At 39.0% G+C, this 18,169-nt stretch overlaps 1 protein-coding gene across 1 annotated transcript in view; it reads right to left on the minus strand.

Annotated features, from left to right (window-relative positions):
• MTA1 (metastasis associated 1) overlaps window positions 1-18,169 on the minus strand; it is a 69,934-nt gene that overhangs the window by 24,870 nt on the left and 26,895 nt on the right. The window contains exons 10-12 of the mRNA XM_019473673.1: window positions 10,503-10,561; window positions 2,647-2,762; window positions 1,660-1,811 (exon numbers count right to left, since the gene is read on the minus strand). Coding sequence (XP_019329218.1) covers window positions 1,660-1,811; window positions 2,647-2,762; window positions 10,503-10,561 — 327 coding nt within the window. The remainder of the gene's footprint in view (window positions 1-1,659; window positions 1,812-2,646; window positions 2,763-10,502; window positions 10,562-18,169) is intronic.

Below are 18,169 nucleotides of genomic sequence, written 5' to 3' on the forward strand. Positions count from 1 at the left end.
ATAATTATTAGACAGTATGGTTTTAAAGAAAAGAAAGAACATCATATAAAATCACTTTCAACTACTGATTCACAGACATAAGAACAGAAACAGTATTACAGATGAAAATATTTTCAGCCCAGCTATTCCCCATTTCCCAAATCTTACCCATCAACATTTGGAATTTTCTTCCAAAATATCTCAAAGGATAAAATGAACGTAAACATTTTCTCTTCACAAGGAAGTATTTACTTCTGTGCTGTCCCAAGTTTTAAAGCAGGGATCCAAAAGCCAGACCTGAAGAAGTTACCTAATGCTATCACACAATTTAGTGCTTACAGAGCCAAAAGAAAGACTCTCGAACTTTGGGTGCTTAGATTTGCTCTGGATATACAATGCAAACTCCTTATAAAAAGCATTTGTAAGAGGGAGAGAAAAATCAGAAAGTAGCTGTATGGCTAAAATATACATCATAAACTCACTTCCCAAAGCAAACTTACAGCATGCAAGAATTTTTTGTCTCAAAGTTGCAAGAGTTTCTGTTTTAATTCTTACTCTGAACTCAATTAATGCATTTACAGAGTTGTCAAATATTCACTGCATGTAATAAAGAATAATACTGAAAGATGTTTATCTACTACAGAGAGCAAAAGCAGTATTTCTTCATGAAAGCAACTAAGTCAACCAATAAAATAATGAAAGTAGTATCTTGTTATCTCAAACCTGCCCACGGTTGGAAAATAGGAGGAAATTTCAGTTTGGGGAGAACAAGGCTTTCCCCTCTCTGACTATTTACATACTTTTTAATTAACAAATAAGAGGAGTAAGTCTGATAAAACCTGGCAATTATCTCAGCAATTAGGTAGCTTCAGAGGGCAAACAGAAGCCTGGAAAGGACAGAGGTTAAAAGAAAGAAATAGAATAGAAAGGGAATGATAGCAAAGACTAGGAGAGAGGAAAGAAAGAAATCTAAGACCAAAGTTCAGTGTGCACTATCCTTCTGTCCATGTGATGCAGCTACTTTTTCAAATCAGCTCAATGTATGATGCTTCCAGACTGAACTTCCACCAAATTCAGAAAAATTCTGAGAAGTTTGGTTTTTAAGTAAAAGGGGAAAAATTAAACAGAAGCAGCTCATACAATGCTTACTCAAAACCCACCCAAAAGAAGGAAGATTAATTTAAAAAAAAAAAATAGGATGAAGTAGAAAAACAAGAAAAGGGATCTCTAAAAAGCCACTAGCTATTTGGGGTATCTAATTTTGAATGTGCCTTGGGAAAGGGAACAGGTTTCAGGAAATAATGAATTCCTTTATTGGAAGAAAAAAAAAAAAGTCCTCTTCCCCCCACAGCAAAAATCATGGAAACCAAATACCAGAAACACTGGCTGGCATTTCAATTTTTTCCATCTTCATTAAGCTATCCCATGCATTCGATGGCTAGTTTGCTAAACAAATGATGGTTTTTTTCTCAGGGCAGTACTTGGCAATGAATTACTTATAGCTGAAGTTAACATGCCAACTCTTGCAAGACATGAAATACCAAACCCAAGGACAACAATGGAGGCTGAAGGCATTCTTTTTGTTGTTAAATATTTAAGAACAGTGAACAATTAGTTAGATATCATGGCACCTAGCTTCCCAGGCAAGAGCACCGAGCAGTCTGCTTTGCAGATACCTACCAAATTATTGCGGTTTGGTCCTGGTCTCTCCCCATCTAACCGTGTTGGCATTTTCAAGCCACCGTATTTCTTCCAGTACGTCCAACAGGATGCACAGAGGCGACACTGCATGTTAGGGGGACCCCAAGAATACCACTGGTAAGACTGTGTGGCTAGAGATAACAAAGGTGGAAATTATATATATCCTTAAACAGGATCACTTTACAGAGCTTATTCTCTTTAGAACCATCACAAAAGAAAACCCACACAAAGACAGTGCAAAGCTCAAACAAACCTTAAAAACCTGATGATGGCTTCACTGTCATCACCACTGTTAAATGTACTTGTGATTTCAGCAGAAATAATTACACATATAAACCTCTTTTAAAACACGAACAGAAAAAAACAACTAGTAGGACAGGAAAATTTCCTGCCAATGAAACTGAAAGCTCTCATTTTGCAAGACTGGTAGACAACAATTTCTGCAGAGCACGGGAGAGAGGGAAGATTGTCTTCAGGAACTCCCCATACATTAATTTTACAACTAAAGAACATAAGAAATCGGTGACTTGACTTCTCATATAGTCCTACATTTCAGCATCTCTAAAGGCTCCCCATAAAGGAGCACAATCATTAGAACTCAGTATATCAATATCAGGCAGCAGACCAAATACATTGATGATATCACATATTTTGAAATCTACTAAAAAATTATGAAAAAATTGTCAAGTTCACACCTTGGTGATTTAAGTGTTTGCTCAACAGCTACCTAAAATTACGCAGGACATTTACTAACTCCCCCTTTAGTACTTCATAATTTTATTTACGAATGTAACACCAGTAACCCAAAAAACCCCCTTGCTTAAATGCTGCTATGTCAAATTCTGTCCCCCCACCCTTCCAAAGCCTTCTCTCCCACCCCCCACCACAACACAGCTTTTATTTTACTATTTGCAACACAACATTCATGCTCTCTATGCACAACTGCCATACTGGCATGTCACTTACTATAACAGCTTTCACAGGCCCGTCCTGCTCCCGTGTTCTGTGCCTGTACTCCAGTACCATTTACCACTCCTGGTTTGACATTATTTACATTGATCTGGTTGGGGTTTGGCTTGTTACTTAAAACACAAAGCAAAAAAGGAAGTCAAACATTAATTGAGGCATGCAATTTCCTGTGTGACTTAAAAAAAATATGGCCCAAAATGTTTGAAGATTTAAATTCTGTTCGTGTGGCTTCCAGAACAAGCTGTACTTACCAGCAATCTGACTTCCATGAACACACTGTCTCAGATAATATTTAAATAACGCCGATAATAAAAACAACTATAATAATAGTTAGATGCCATTTTCAAGAGTCCAAAACCATTTTAAAACAATAAACCAGTGAGGCCAGGTATCTTACTCACTATCCCAGACATTCTAACCTAGGTGACAAAAAGATCTTATCTACAGATCTCCCTCCGTCCTCAACATGAGTGGTATTTTACCTAAATCTCCAAAAAGAAGCCTGGGGGAAGGAGCAGTAGAGGTAGATGGAGAAAGGTCAACCCCTGCCTTATTCAGGGAAAGATAACCCTAGACTGCAGTCACAAATATTTCCATGTTATCTTACTGCAAAGGTTTGTATCATATAGCCACAATTCGCACAAGCACACCCAACTCATTGAACAAAATCTTTGGACATAGCGTATACCCAGAGATATTCATGAATATGAGCCTTCTGGCAAGTCTTAAACTATGGTCTGCACTTCTACTAAAAAGTATTGAGGTTTCTACTGAATGGAAAAAGTCTGAAAGCTTAACATCCGCAGAGCAAGAAATGATGGCTGTCACTAATACATTATAATACAACAACTTCTGAATCACCTCATCTCATTCCTATACTCTCTTAAAAAATGATGACTCGGAAAAAAAAAAGGTACTGGCAGGATCTGAGAATGGAAGGGCAAACAAAACCTTGGCATAGAAAGCAGTATGGAATAGTACAAAACCTCTGCAGAGGAAGAGAAGTCAGAGTGGGAAAAGGAAGCGTTCAAAAAAATCCTTGGCATGGGAGGGAACAAGGACAGAGAATCGATATTGCAGGGACAGGACTTCTGGGGAACGGAGGAAGATGGGAGAAGTCACACAAGAAGTTTCAGAGAAGAATACACAATGAGCTTATAAAACACGCAAGGACTCCCAGGTGCTGTTAGGAGCTCAGCTTATAGAAGCAACAAAAAGTAGGCAGCCTTTGGTGCCAACTTCTGACCATAAGCCCAAATTGTAGTACCGATTAAATTTCCCATATATTCTCTTACCTGAAGACCAAAGGGAGTGGGCATATTCCTTTTATTTCCAACTAATAAAACCACAATTTGGAATCCCCTTATTCAAGCAGAAATATCTTAAAATGGCTTTCTGAAAACACATTTTCTTACATATCAGTTGCACACTGATACAGGAGTCACAGTGATCTCAGTGACCCAGAATACTTATTACTTTTCACCCTGGCTAGCGCTGCAAAAACAGCATTGTGGGAATATGGCCAAATTAATTTCTTTCTAATGGGGCATCAATATTAGGTTTCACGTTCTCAGCAATGACCCCTGAAAGCAAAGGAGTTCCAAGTTACTGAATTCTGAAGACAACTGGCCCTTGAAGCTCCAGAACAAACCCAAACGCTACTGGAAAGCTTACACTGCCCTGGAAGCCAGAAGGTCATCCTTCTCCTCATTTGAAAATGTGTGATCAGGCAGCAAGATACAGAGCTCAGTAAAGCCCCATTTCTAGAGGCAAAATAGATTCTGTAGTGAATGTCCTATAAGGGCCACACACACACTGCATAAGGAGGTAAGAGAGTATTTGCCCAGTCCAAGAAAAACTTCAGACAGCATTCTCATGGTGCTCCTTGCTGTAAAGTTCAGGGCTTTCTGCAGAAGAGAAAGCTTAGGAGGCTAAGCAGCACAGAAATACTGTAAATAGTTTGGTCCTTCAGTACACTGAGCAGCCCATACACAGACCAAAAGAAGCAGAGAAGAGAAGAGAAAAAAAATAAAGGCATTTAGATTAACAAGCCTGATTAGGTTTTCTTCTCCTTTTGCTTATTACTTTGCCTGGCTCTCACAAGGATTAAAGTGTTTCGGGGTGCTTATTAGAATGGCATGAAGTTCTGACACCACAGATGGCAGGAGATGTGCAGACATATTTAACAAAGGGAAAGTTGAAAGAGGGTACATTCACGCTACCCAGCATTTTGTTCTGGGATGTCACTATAGTAACCTGCTGCAAAAGAACTTTTGCCAATGATTCACTAGCAAACTCCATGTGCAAACATTACCAAGATGCTGTAGAACAAATAGTCCCACAGATGCACACTGTTAAAAGCAGTGTTGCTTAACAGACAGAGTAAAAGACTGAAGTAAAGAAAACTAAGGTTCCAATGCAGGTCTTACGGCTCAACATCAGACATGCTGCTTCCCTTCTATACACTTATTTATCCTCTGAAAAATGCGGTAAAGGAGTCTTAAATCCATCAGTAAAGCACACAAAAAGGTTTTGGTTTTTTTGAGCAGCATGCCGGGAAGCCCTGGTGTGTCTGGTTGTAAACAGTAAGTTGAGAACAAGACTGCACACGTTGACATGCACATCCAAAGCACTAAGACCACATGCAGAAAGGAGGGTGATGGCCTGATTCTTTTGTCCTCTCTACAACCCTTATCAAACTTGTATTTCATAGAATCATAGAATGGTTTGGGTTGGAAGGGACCTTAAAGATCATCTAGTTCCAACCCCACCTGCAATAAGCAGGGACACCTTCAACTAGACCGGGTTGCTCAAAGCCCCATCCAACCTGGCCCTGAACACTTCCAGGGATGGGGCATCCACCACCTCTCTGGGCAACCTGTTCCAGTGCCTCACCACCCTCATAGTCAAGAATTTCTTCCTTATATCTAATCTAAGTCTACTCTCTTTCAGTTTAAAGCCATTACCCCTTGTCCTACCACTAGGACTGCCCTTGTAAAAAGTCCTTGTCCAGCTTTCTTGTAGGTCCCCTTCAGGTACCAGAAGGCCACAGTAAGGTCTCCCCGAAGCCTTCTCTTCTCCAGGCTGAACAACCCCAACTCTCTCAGCCTGTCATCGTAGGATAGGTGCTCCAGGCCTCTGATCATCTTCGTGGCCCTCCTCTGGACTCGCTCCAACAGGTCCACGTCCTTCTTATGCTGGGGGCCCCAGAGCTGGACACAGTACTCCAGGTGGGGTCTCACCAGAGCTGAGTAGAGGGACAAAATCACCTCCCTCAACCTGTTGGTCACGATTCTTTTGATGCAGCCCAGGATACGGTTGGCTTTCTGGGCTGTGAGCACACGTGAAAGGGATGCAGGGGTGAAAGCTGATCACCAAATCATGCTGATCACAAAATTGTCACACTGTAATTGTGACGGTAACTTCACTTCAGAATTTTGGAACAGTACAATTAATGTATCTGCAACAAGCACCAGAAAGTGTCCTGTTCCAAAGCTACGGTCAGGTTTCACAGTAGCAGTAACAAAATTTAGGCAACTAATGTCTTCATCATATGAGAAGCAAAAAGCTCTTAATTGTTGTTATGTTAATTAAACCTGTTTGATATCACCGAAGCCTGCTACAGCTATTAACAAGAGAATTAGACGAATAACTGGATGACTTGTTAGACAATTAATGAAGCTGAAGTGAAAGATGCAAATAAGGTAGTGTGAATACTGATGGTGCGGTAAACTATCATTTCCAGTTCTTAGATCAAGAATGGAAATCTTTTAAATGAGTTTCAATTGCGCTGGAGCAGTCAGTTATGCTAGAACAGGGATCACAAAGTGCAGACTTCTGGGCTGTATTCTGCAGGAGATCAGTCTCAACTAAAGAGACTAAGGTGATAAAGCACATGCAGAAAGAAGGCACTGGAAGCCAGCCATCGTGGACTGAAGCCCCTGCCCAAAAAACCCAACCTGAAGATAACCCTGAGCCACACAGAACACCGAAATCCCTTCACTATATGACTGGCTAGCATTTCACCCACAGCACAGTGATAAAGTTTTAGTTGTTAAAAATAACTATGAACAACACCATCAGTGACCGTTTCCTGTTATTCAGGAAACTGTAGTGGTGCTAGATGCAACAGAACAATTAAGAAATTAAGCCTCAGAAATAAAAACATTTTTTAATCCTTTGTAAGGAACATTTATGCCATCTACCTCTAGGCATATAACGCAAGTGTCTGGATTCCTTATCCACACAACAGAGGGGTGAGTTCTCATCACAGGCTACTGTAAATACCCACTTCTAAGAACAGGTCTAATGACAGCTAAACAATGCTTTTTGAAAATGAGAAGCTTTCTCCAACAAAATACTGAAGATCGCCATTTTAACTAGCACAGCTACAAAAGAAAGAACAGCATTACACCTTTACATTTTCTAGGCTGCAATGGATCCCTGCACTACTAAACAAGGAAGGAAAAAAAGTCTTGCTCCTCAGACAGAGGACAACCAACAAACAGAGAAAGGAATTAGCTTCAGCTTGTTAACCGTTGCCCCTTGTAGTCATCCAAAGCTTTGACCTATTCCTCCAATTTTCCTATTTGCTTAAAAAAAAGAGGCAGGGTAAGGAGAATAATATTTCCCTACTTTACAAGTGTTTGCAAGGCAGCATTTGCAGCCTGTCAAAGTGCTTTGAGATTCTCAGATAAAGTACTGTAAGTAGAATGTACTAATTTACATTTACAGATGTAAATTTAAAATTTACATTTTACATCAATATATTTTGAAGACTGGGGAGTGTATGGAGCACTTCATTCTTCCCTTTCTGTTCTTACCCCTTCTGATATCACTTAGATCAAAGCAAAAGAGAGAAAAGCCACACAAAATTTTATGTCTCAGCCTTCATGATTTGCAGATGTCCTAATCCCAAAAAGCACCAGCTACACAACCAGATCGTCATCAAAAAGAAGCAAGTAACTAGTACATATGATGTCCGTAAGATTAGTAAAACCAGAATATAACTTCCACGACAGCCTGAAGAATATGTTTGGGTACACACTAGGAGGAGAAAGAGACTGAGACTACATCTGCAACAAGAAAGGTCTCCGAGCCCCGCATTCACGCTGGTGGATGACAGGATGAAGTGTGCAAGAAGATGGAATCTCTTCGTGCATTCAGGCTTCTGCTGCTGCTTTATTTAACACCACTCCCACTGACAGAGAAATTGCTACAGAAAACAACTAGAAGATTTTTTCCAGTATTTCCTGAATACAGATTTCAACTGATTTTATACTTTTTCCTTTCACCAGGAAAGCACATTAGTGCTTTTCAACCCAAGGGATGCATTACAAAGCCATGCATACAAACACTGGGTTCAGTCACATCAACTACAGATGTCTGTCCAAAACCAGGGTTGTTCTTGGAAGGAGCACAGAAATGTGTGTCCAGTATCTAGGACAGAAATGTTTTTCCAATATCTAGGATGTTGGTTTAGGACTTGATAATCTCACATCAATTACCTGTGTGACTCTTCCATGCTTCAGTTACCCACATTATAAATTTGGGGCACAGTCTCAAGTTAAAAAATATCAACTCTAAAGCTTCACGTAGACCTGTTATTTTTCACTGTATAATATGTATGTGACATGAGAAATAACCTTTGAAGACCGCTTCTATTGTTTTTTTAATTATTTTCCTCCCCTCTCCCTAGATTTTCCTATTATCGTCACAGGAACAAATGAGACTCCTATCAATGGAAGACAGCCAGAGACAAAAAAAAAAAAAAGAAAGATAAAATTGTTTGAGTCTGATATCCTCCGGGGTCTCTCTTTGCAAACAATTTTACACCAGTTATTGTTAGAATAGGTTTCACTCAATCAGCTGATATGCTTCTGCATAGGTCTTGTGACAGCCTACATCAAGTAATTTATTTCTGAAGCGACAAGTGGATCATTATGGTTCAAGCCTTGAAACAGGAATGGGCTCAGTAACATGATAAGGACAAATCAATAACATTGATATTTAGATCCCTACATCAGGTATTGCTATTACAAGCCAAGAATATAATCATCTTCTAGGTCACAAGATAATGTAGATACAATCCATTCCCTATGTGCCAGACCTTGTACTGAAACTTGAGTAGAAATAATCCAAAAATCTTAGAAATACTTAATTGTTGCCGCATTTGGAGGTACTAACAGCAAAAAAGCAGTAGAAGCATTCATGTGGGATTAAGTAAGTCATGTACGCAATTGCTACCTTTCCTGATACACATGAAAGGATATTGAAGGAGGAAGAAAATTTGATACCCATTTTAGCAATTAAACAATATGTAAGTTAAGGTATAACACTCACAAAATCAACTGTGACTGGAAATCAAAGCCAGAGACAAAAATAGCAACCACATGGGTAGAGACAGAAGTCTCTTCCTGAAGTAGATAAGTTGCTGATTTGATTATATTCTCTAGATAGCAACAAGAATTATCTTGCTGAGATACAGTGTTGAGGGTTAAGATACCACTCCAGACAGCCATTATCAAATGAGCACCATAACCTTTCAAATACAAAGCCCCACCTACATACATTATAATCCAAGAGCAACAGCAAGACTACCAGGCTCTCTCGTCTGCAACATCCTTTCGCATCCACAGTCTAAATTACATTGGCTTTTGCTTTACGAGCTTATCACATTGTGAATTCATGTTTAATTTGATGTCCAGTGTCCCCCTGAAGAGTAACACCATCCACAAAAAGCAATATTACACCTAATTTTTAGTAAATTCACCTGAGAGATATCAACATTTTCAAAGCAAAAAAGAAATCATGGATCCTCTATTTGCACAAGAAATAAGGGACTGTCTTGCAAGCTAAATATGTAAAACTTAGTTTTGCCTTAAGTAACAGAACACATGGTAGAAGTTCATAAATATTTGAAAGACGATAGCATAAAAGAATAAAGGAGTTATTTGGGATAATACACATGGGAACGTATCTGGGAGATAAAAGTTGAAAAAGAGAAAGGACAGGGGAGATTTAAAGTTCCACACTATAACAGCTGTTCACTGGGTTATGCAGAGGGAATACAAAAGAAGAAACACATTTTACTAAGAATTTTTATTTTTTATATATATTGTATATTAATTGTAATACAGTTCTATATATGAATTTATATATATCTAAATTACATTAGGAAACAACCACACATTGGTGATCCACCGATGACAAAAATTAATGAAAACAGATATATTATTGAGTAGTTAATTAGCTACCCTTTTGTTCATGACTGTGCTGACCTGCTACCAAGTCTCCAACTCCCAGTTCACATAAAAATAAATATTAGAAGATAAGTAACGGTCACTTCTGGATGGGAACATTATACAGGATGAAGGAAATGAGCAACATGACAGCACAGCATCCTAACCAGGAAAGCCCCAAAGGGAAAGTCCTCAGCTGCCCATGGAGGAAATAACCTGTGTTCCAGAAGTGGAAGGTCAGCATGAGGGAATAGCTTTGTCTTTTACATGCTCATAACCAGCAGCGTAAGCATACTGGGAGGACTGCCGCTTTGTTCTAGCCAGCTTTGAAATACCAGAGCTATCATGTTTTCTTCCACAGGGCTCCTAGTTGTTTATTAGCATCAGGGTGGTTAGCATTAACTCAGCTAAAATACAAAGGAATTCAAGCCTATTCAAGCATCAGCAGAGGGTTCGTTATATTGGTAACCTAATTTAATAGTTCTCTGACATGTTTGTTCAACTATGTCTCTCATTATGTATTAAAGCAAACACATAATACTGGCAGGCCATGGAAACTGCTACACCAGACCCTCTACAATGAAATAGAAAACAATACAAAAAGATACTTACTAGTTGGGTATATACACTTGTTTTAGCTTGCTTTCTGCTTCTGCTGCTTTCAATCGTTTCTTTAAAAAGAAAAGAAAAAAGTTAGAATAAAATGAAAATAAGGACTACTCTACCTGGGAGTCAAGTAACATACCTGTAAAAACTTTAGCACTTATTAACAAACAATGAAGTTTTCCTTTCACTGAGCAGCTAACAAAATCCTTTTCCAACAGGAAGATATCCACTGAAAACAATTGCAGGCATCAAGTGACTACATACACAGCTTTCCAAAAAAGTCAAAAGAGATAACAATCTACTATTTATAAGGACAAACTTTTCAGTCCCATTCACTTCAATACAATTTCATGCATTGCTCCTCCCACAGCCCTTTTTTTTTGCGCAGAGGAAGATCTGACATATCAGTCTGTGTTCGTTCTCCATGATAATATTCACCAATTGGACAATAGCAGGTGTAGTAATGCACCCTCTCCATCGTATTTCCTCAACAGCTGAACCAATTAAAAAAGTTTGGACAAAGACTTTTTTGATAATAGTCCTCATTTTTGAAGACGGAGTGACACAGGAGATCATCTTTAAAAGTTAAAAAGGCCAAGAGCTCAACTCAAAACCGATGCAGAATTACCCAACAGATTTTTTTTTTAATTATGGTATATCATCACTTCTGACTAGACATTAGCCATGGGCAACCTGTACATTTGCACTTTGTAAAGGTGAGCAGCTCTAGGTACACAAACACTATGAGACAAAACGGAAATAAACCCCAGGCACATGTGTGAAATCTCAGGGGACAGGTAGCGAAGAACATTAAGGGGGTAAAAAGGGGAGAAGCTAACTAGACCAAACAACCAGCCCCTAATGCAAAACACCATTGCCAGGAGATATTAAGGAACATAACAGAGATGAGTTTAAGGGAAAACACATACAAGAAGCAGACTTTCAAGAGCACGGAGCATGATTAGAAGTACACACCATTTGTCTCTTTACATGGCCCTACTTCAGTAAAATCATTCGTTAACTTCTGTCCACATTTCTGGAGTAAATGGATCCTTTCAATGGGATGTATGGAGTAAATTCCCCCAGAATACTACTGCTCCTTTTTTTTTTTTCAGCTACAGCTATGAACTTGCTGATAGCCCACAGAACATGGCAGAAATAGGCAATTAGCATGACCTTTACTAACTGGCCAAGAATTCCTTTTATGACTCAAACCTTCGCACCATTTAAAAAGTAAAAGAGACGTTCTGAGGTTCAAGTTTTCTCTTTATTACATAAGCTAAATTAATTTAGGGTGAACGTCTGGAGGCCTCTAGTCCAACCTCCTGCTCAAAGCCAGGCCCATGCCAACATCCATGCTGGTAACAGCGGTCTGCATAAAGCCATGACAATGTTTTCCAGACAAACCAGCAGCATGGTGATATTCTAGACAAACAGATTAGCTTAACATTTTCTATGCAGCAGCCTCAAGGCACAGTCTAGGAAAATAATTGAAAAGCTAAAGTCAGTATCTTCATACACACAAGAAGCACCAGAAAATGTAATAAAATTGAAGAGTGTGTCACTGAGGAACTGGACAAACATAAAAATCCTTTTTACAGGGGCACAATGGAGAAACATAGAAACAATGAAGTAAAAGTTTCCCATAAGCATAAAGCTTGCTTTGATCAGAGGGACAGTCTTAAGCAACAGTTTTCCATTTGACAGCCTGAGAGTTCCTCACCAAAGCTCTCTAGACTCCTAAAGAATTCCCCTCTTACCCTTTCCTGCAAATAAAAGTCAACCCATCTTAGAAATCAAAGAATGAAGTTGTCAGACAAGAGAACAAGGACTGAGAAAACAGAACTTCTGAAAGTTATCCTTTCAGATATCCTGAAACTGAGACTACAGGTACACCTTCAAAGAGCTGCATCCAGAAGCTGACTTCTTTCTGCCGGTGCAGGCAAGTTTCCCAGATTGCTTCTGTTAAATCTCATCTAGGACAAGGAAAGCTACCTGAAAACTGTCTTCAAGAAAACCAAAATGAAGACTTCATAGAATTGATCCTTATCAATCCCACAGACTTGGGGGAATCAATAATACACATTGTACTGGCAACCGGTGATGGGACTAAAGAGGTTCTCCCTCTGAATACAAACCACAAATTCAAAGTTGAACATTTTCAAAACATCCTGCTCCAAGTCTTTTTATGCAAGAAACCAAAGCATCCAATGATGGGCCTCAAAAAGTGCTGTGACAACAGTTCTCCAACAGCATCAGAAACCCTCCTCTATCTTCCAGAGAGACGCTACCCAAAAAAAAAAAAAATAAATCATCCTTCAACACAACACACGCTCTCAGGTGCATTTCTGCTCATGAACTGAAGGCTATTCCACCTACAGCCCAGGCTGAAAAACAGGTCTTCTCTCCCCAGGCACAGACTACCACGGGCAGTTATGTCAGCAGACAAACAGCCGCAGAGCTCACTCTCCCCAGAAATTACAAGGAAGTCCAACGTCAGATACTGATAAACAGCTTAAAATACTGGTTGATGAACTTTGTACAAGAATCACATTTCCTTGAGGCCAAAGCAGGAAATTCAGGGAACCTCCACTGGTAGAGAACTGGGTGGTGGTGTTTTTTTTTTTAATTTCCACTAGATTTCTAGATTGTGGTGAAAAAAAGCTGCAGTTTTCCTGACAAAAGCTCCCAAGGGGACTATCTAGAGTCATTATGTTATGACAGTTTTGGAAATCTATGAATGGAAAAAGTTTCATGCAAGCACAATGCATTACCAGCAGCTGAAATATTCTACTATCTACAATGTAAAGTCATTTGCCTTGGAGACATGGTTAATTTAGGGTATTAAGTAACATTTTAGTAAACTGGTGATGAATGTTAACCTCACACCACAGATTTTCTTTGTGATTGATGACCATGGTGCTAACTCTGAGCGAACAACTGCCATAAGTCACCTGGACCTAGCAATACCCTCCCTCTCCTACAGCTGCTGCCTGGGGATCAGTGCAGAGCATGGACATACAGCATACACCTTTATTAAAAACTAGTATACCAGGAAAATTGAAAGTTTTCAGAAGGTACCACAATGTACTGAATAAGAAGAGGTTGGTTTTGCACTAAGTACTTGCGGCTGTGGACAATCAATAGACTAGATATGATGAGTTTCCTATTTTCTGACAGTGACTGATACCAGAAGGTACAAAAGAAAGGTGCCTGAAATGTAGTCATGCACAATTTCAGAATAATCCCTTCACAGAGAAAGTGCTTTGCTAGGTCCTTTGCCAGTTATTAATTGATTTGTGCCTGAAGCATATTTACGCTATAAATTCTTAATGTTGTCTGATGTAGTTATGAATGTCCTCATCCACAAAAAAAACCCTGAACATTTCTAACTTTTTCTAGTAGTTTGGGCTAAATGCAATCTTTTGTCTTTGAGTTATTTATATATGCACATCTTAAGGATATCCTCTTATTTACCTCATCTATAAAGTGGAGATATTACCAACTTGTCTATCCCAGAGGGACCAAGGGATTAAATTACTGAGCACTGTACATTCGAGTTGGTGCAAAAATCTGTCCTTTATATATCCTCTCCCTAGATTTAACATCTTTCATTCTACCCACTGACCGTGAAAAGAGTTTTATAATATGTGACGTATCAGAGTTTGAACATTTCTAACTTTTTCTAGTAGTTTGGGCTAAATGCAATCTTTTGTCTTTGAGTTATTTATATATGCACATCTTAAGGATATCCTCTTATTTACCTCATCTATAAAGTGGAGATATTACCAACTTGTCTATCCCAGAGGGACCAAGGGATTAAATTACTGAGCACTGTACATTCGAGTTGGTGCAAAAATCTGTCCTTTATATATCCTCTCCCTAGATTTAACATCTTTCATTCTACCCACTGACCGTGAAAAGAGTTTTATAATATGTGACGTATCAGAGCAAATGTTTGTGGTCATTTTCTAAAGAGTGAATTTAAAAATTAAAGAGGAAATAACAGAAGAAATCCAGGAATGCAGGGGATATTTCAAGGACTGCAACGCAAAAGTCAGGTTGGTAGACAGCATAGGGACACCTCAAATATCCTCAAATATTAAGCCTTTATTAGTTGATGATGGGGAAGATAGTCTCTAAATCGCATTTTCTGGATTTAGAGAACTTTCACACTTTATTCGTTTTCAAAACTCTGAACACACAAGTGCTGCTGGGAGGCAGGGGAGGTGGGACAGAAAAGGTAATTAGTCCACGGTGCATCTGGGAGAAGTGTTTCCAGCTGCTTGTGCTCCAGCAACACATCTCAGCACTGATGTGTGGTACCTACAGTCTCCATCACTTGCTTGCCGAAACTGCCATAGTTCCATGTTACTGTAGGCTTAACAGGAGGTGTGTTTGGGATAAAATGTCCTATGTATACGGAAAAACATTTCTTTGATGTTATTTCTACTTTGCTAGCACACAGTACTTTATGAAGCCTAGTACATTAAGATGTCACTCTCAGCTCTTGGCTAGGTACAAAGAAGGTTTGCTTTCCTTAATAAAGATGTTTTCTATCTACATCAAGATTTACCCAGAGCTCCCTCTGCTAAGCTCCCTACCTCATGTAGTCAGATATAATGGCACTTCCACTTTCTCTGGTATCTTCTCAGTACTGTGCTTACCTTAAAAATGATTTTCTGTCTCTTTCTCCTACACTTTTCTAATGACACTTCCACATAACAAATAGAACAGTAGAAATTCATAATATTTGATCTTCCTCTTGAAGTTACGTGCTCCTCAAGCACAAATAAAAATGCAAAAAATAAATTAAAGCCTTCAACTTTCAGAAAGCACATGACTAACTCAGTCATCTGCTACTGTCATGTCCTGAGCTCTTCTCAGCTGCATCTCAACAGTTGGAAGGTGTCATGTTCTAAACTTTTCAGGACCTCCCCTCATGATATGCACAGCAGAAGCATTTAAAGATCTCGGGGAAAAAAAAAAAAAAATCACCCTGGAATTCACAACTACACCTTTATTTTGAATGAAAATGTAGGCATACCCAAACATCACATCAACTCTTGAAGACTGGGGGAAGCCACCAAACAGCAGTTGCTCAGTGGATGCCATTTCAAACCTTTCTGAATCAGAAATATATGCTCCTGTGAACTGACACGGGAAATCTGTCTCAAGAAAAGGTTGCATTCAAAGGAGACACGGGATACTGAGTTTGGAATGCATCTCCCTCTTTTTCTTCAGGAGAACTCTGAAAGGGTGTCTTTGATAGGAAAACTCTTGGGATTGCTTTGGACAGACGTTCAGGAGCCTACATCAGACCACAAATTCTGTGTTGACATTGCAGTAGAATTACTCCTTCTAGCAGTTCTGTTCTTGGAGGGTCAGTCCTTCTCTTGAAATGATTGAACTCCTAATTACGATGGTAACCTTCAAAAGTATGGTATAGCTGAAGCCAAATAAATCTCTTACTGGATAAGAGATCCAAGTGCATGCTCCAAAACAAGTCAATTTGAATGTATCTCACAGTATCCTACTCACAAGACATGGAAGTGCTGTATTAAGCCTTTCAATCTTAGGTATACCAAACATAAGTATACCTTATTGTTCAGCTCCGAGAGAGGGTCTTCTGTTGAAGCCAACTCAAAATTTAGCTTCCTCAATGGCAAGAAACAGATGGATTCTGCTTCAGGATTATGACAGTGCTTTCTTGCTCCAAGAAAATCTCAAAGGAAATACAGAAGGATGTAAACAGTTCCCAACTAACTGTTTTTCATCAAAGTAGGCAATTGGCCGATGACAAAAAACTTCATTACTATGTTGTGCAACTCACAGAAACAGACAGTTTAAATGGACGTTTTTATGTTCATTCAGCCAAAGATTCTACAAGAATGAGGAAGTTATCAGTATTTTTTTAAAAGACAATAAGATACAGCCTTGGAATATAATTTAATCATCCTCTTAGAAGGAAGGCAAGTGAAAGTGAAACAACACAGGATACACACTTTTCATATCCTTACTTAGCACATTTTCAATATCTCATTACAAAAATGCTGTTAGCCCCAGAACGATTTTGTGGCATTAGACTAAGGAAAGAATCTACACAGACAAAACACTGTGAAGAAACAGATGGAAGAAGTGGTGAGGGATGTGCTTTGCCAAAGACTTTGCACACATGAAGTAAAATATAAATGTAATACACCATTATTTCAACTACAACTTCCTATGCTTTCTTTGTGGTTATATATAGATAGCTCTCCCAGGCTTTTTATAAATGTTTAATAGTATTATTTGCTTGTACAAGCTGGGAATTTGAGATGAGGTCTTCAGCTCAGTTCAGGCTTACTTGATGTGATATCTCTGTACTGCAGTTTCTACCCGTTTGGCTTATGCTCATACTGTCTCCTAAGTGCAGAGCCTGTAATTGGAAGTTTCCCCAAATCCCTGGTACACTGCTGGGCAGCATATGTAAGGTACAGTATAACCATGATAGAAAACCCACTGCACAGGAATATAGCAAAACAGTACGAGAAACTGTAGGTTTTCTGGGTTTTTTAATTGCTGCAAGAACAAATAATCAGTGTCTTTCACGCAACTATCCTCTCTGCAATTTTATCCACGTAATAAGAAAGTTCAAGAAAGTGGAAAAAGCAAAAGAATTTAACCACTTCCTAATCAAGGCACAGTTTCTCCAGTTGTTTTGCCTTCCCAGTACACAGGCCTGGAAGAAAACACCTGGGACGCTATTCCAATCTCTCTCCTACGGTATCCAAAAGTGAACATGAAAGAAACTGCTCCCTATCCCTTATTCCCACCACCACCATTGGTACATACCTCAAGATGGGCAGAAACAGAACTTCACTGTTGCAAACGTATCATGGACTTTCTGAACAGTATAGAGATGCTTTTTGGTTTAATCTTTCCCAAGAATTCCTACTATTGTTTGCTGTTCTGACTGCACAGGGGTAACACTTTCACGCAACAACCTAAGATTCTAGTTTTCACTGACTGATAAAATAACTTGCCTCACTTTTTCTGATACCTACCATATTGCTAGATGGATTTTTATCACTAAAAGAAGTGAGGTGAGATAAAAGATGCAGGGAAGAAGATAAATGGATTCCTCTCAGTGCAAATATTGAGTGTAGTACAGGCTGAGTACACTCAGCTATTGTCTCCTAAACAGGTGTAGTCAGACAGTATAGCAGCACTCACTGTATCAATGATACACACAGTTCAATGGGGAAGGAAAGACCATGACCTCATTTCTCCAGCACCTTTCTTCCCCACCATGCCAGCTTCCATCACCACCCCACTTTCCTACCACGCATTTCCTTACTGAAAGGAAAAGTTTCAATCAAAGAATGAACTTGGAGAAATATTGGAATGAGGATGCAGTTAATATTTTTTTCTAAAAAAGTAATACAGAATTGATGCAAAAAAGTTCTCATTTGTCCTGAGGATCACTCTGTAATTTAAACAGTGTTCTAATCAGAAAGAAAACAGTTAAAATCACATTACAGACCAAGGTGCCCAAATATAGCACATGCCAAATATTGGTCAATGCCTCAGGCATCTAGCCTTTATCCCAGGCTGAATTTCCAATGAAGCAAGTTAAGGCAGGACATTTTTATAACTCCACTTTTTCTAATACTTCAAATAGATGCTTAAAC

This window comes from Aptenodytes forsteri, unplaced genomic scaffold (genome assembly GCF_000699145.1).
Source record: "Aptenodytes forsteri isolate BGI_AS27 unplaced genomic scaffold, ASM69914v1 Scaffold104, whole genome shotgun sequence".
NCBI classification, from domain to species: domain Eukaryota; kingdom Metazoa; phylum Chordata; class Aves; order Sphenisciformes; family Spheniscidae; genus Aptenodytes; species Aptenodytes forsteri.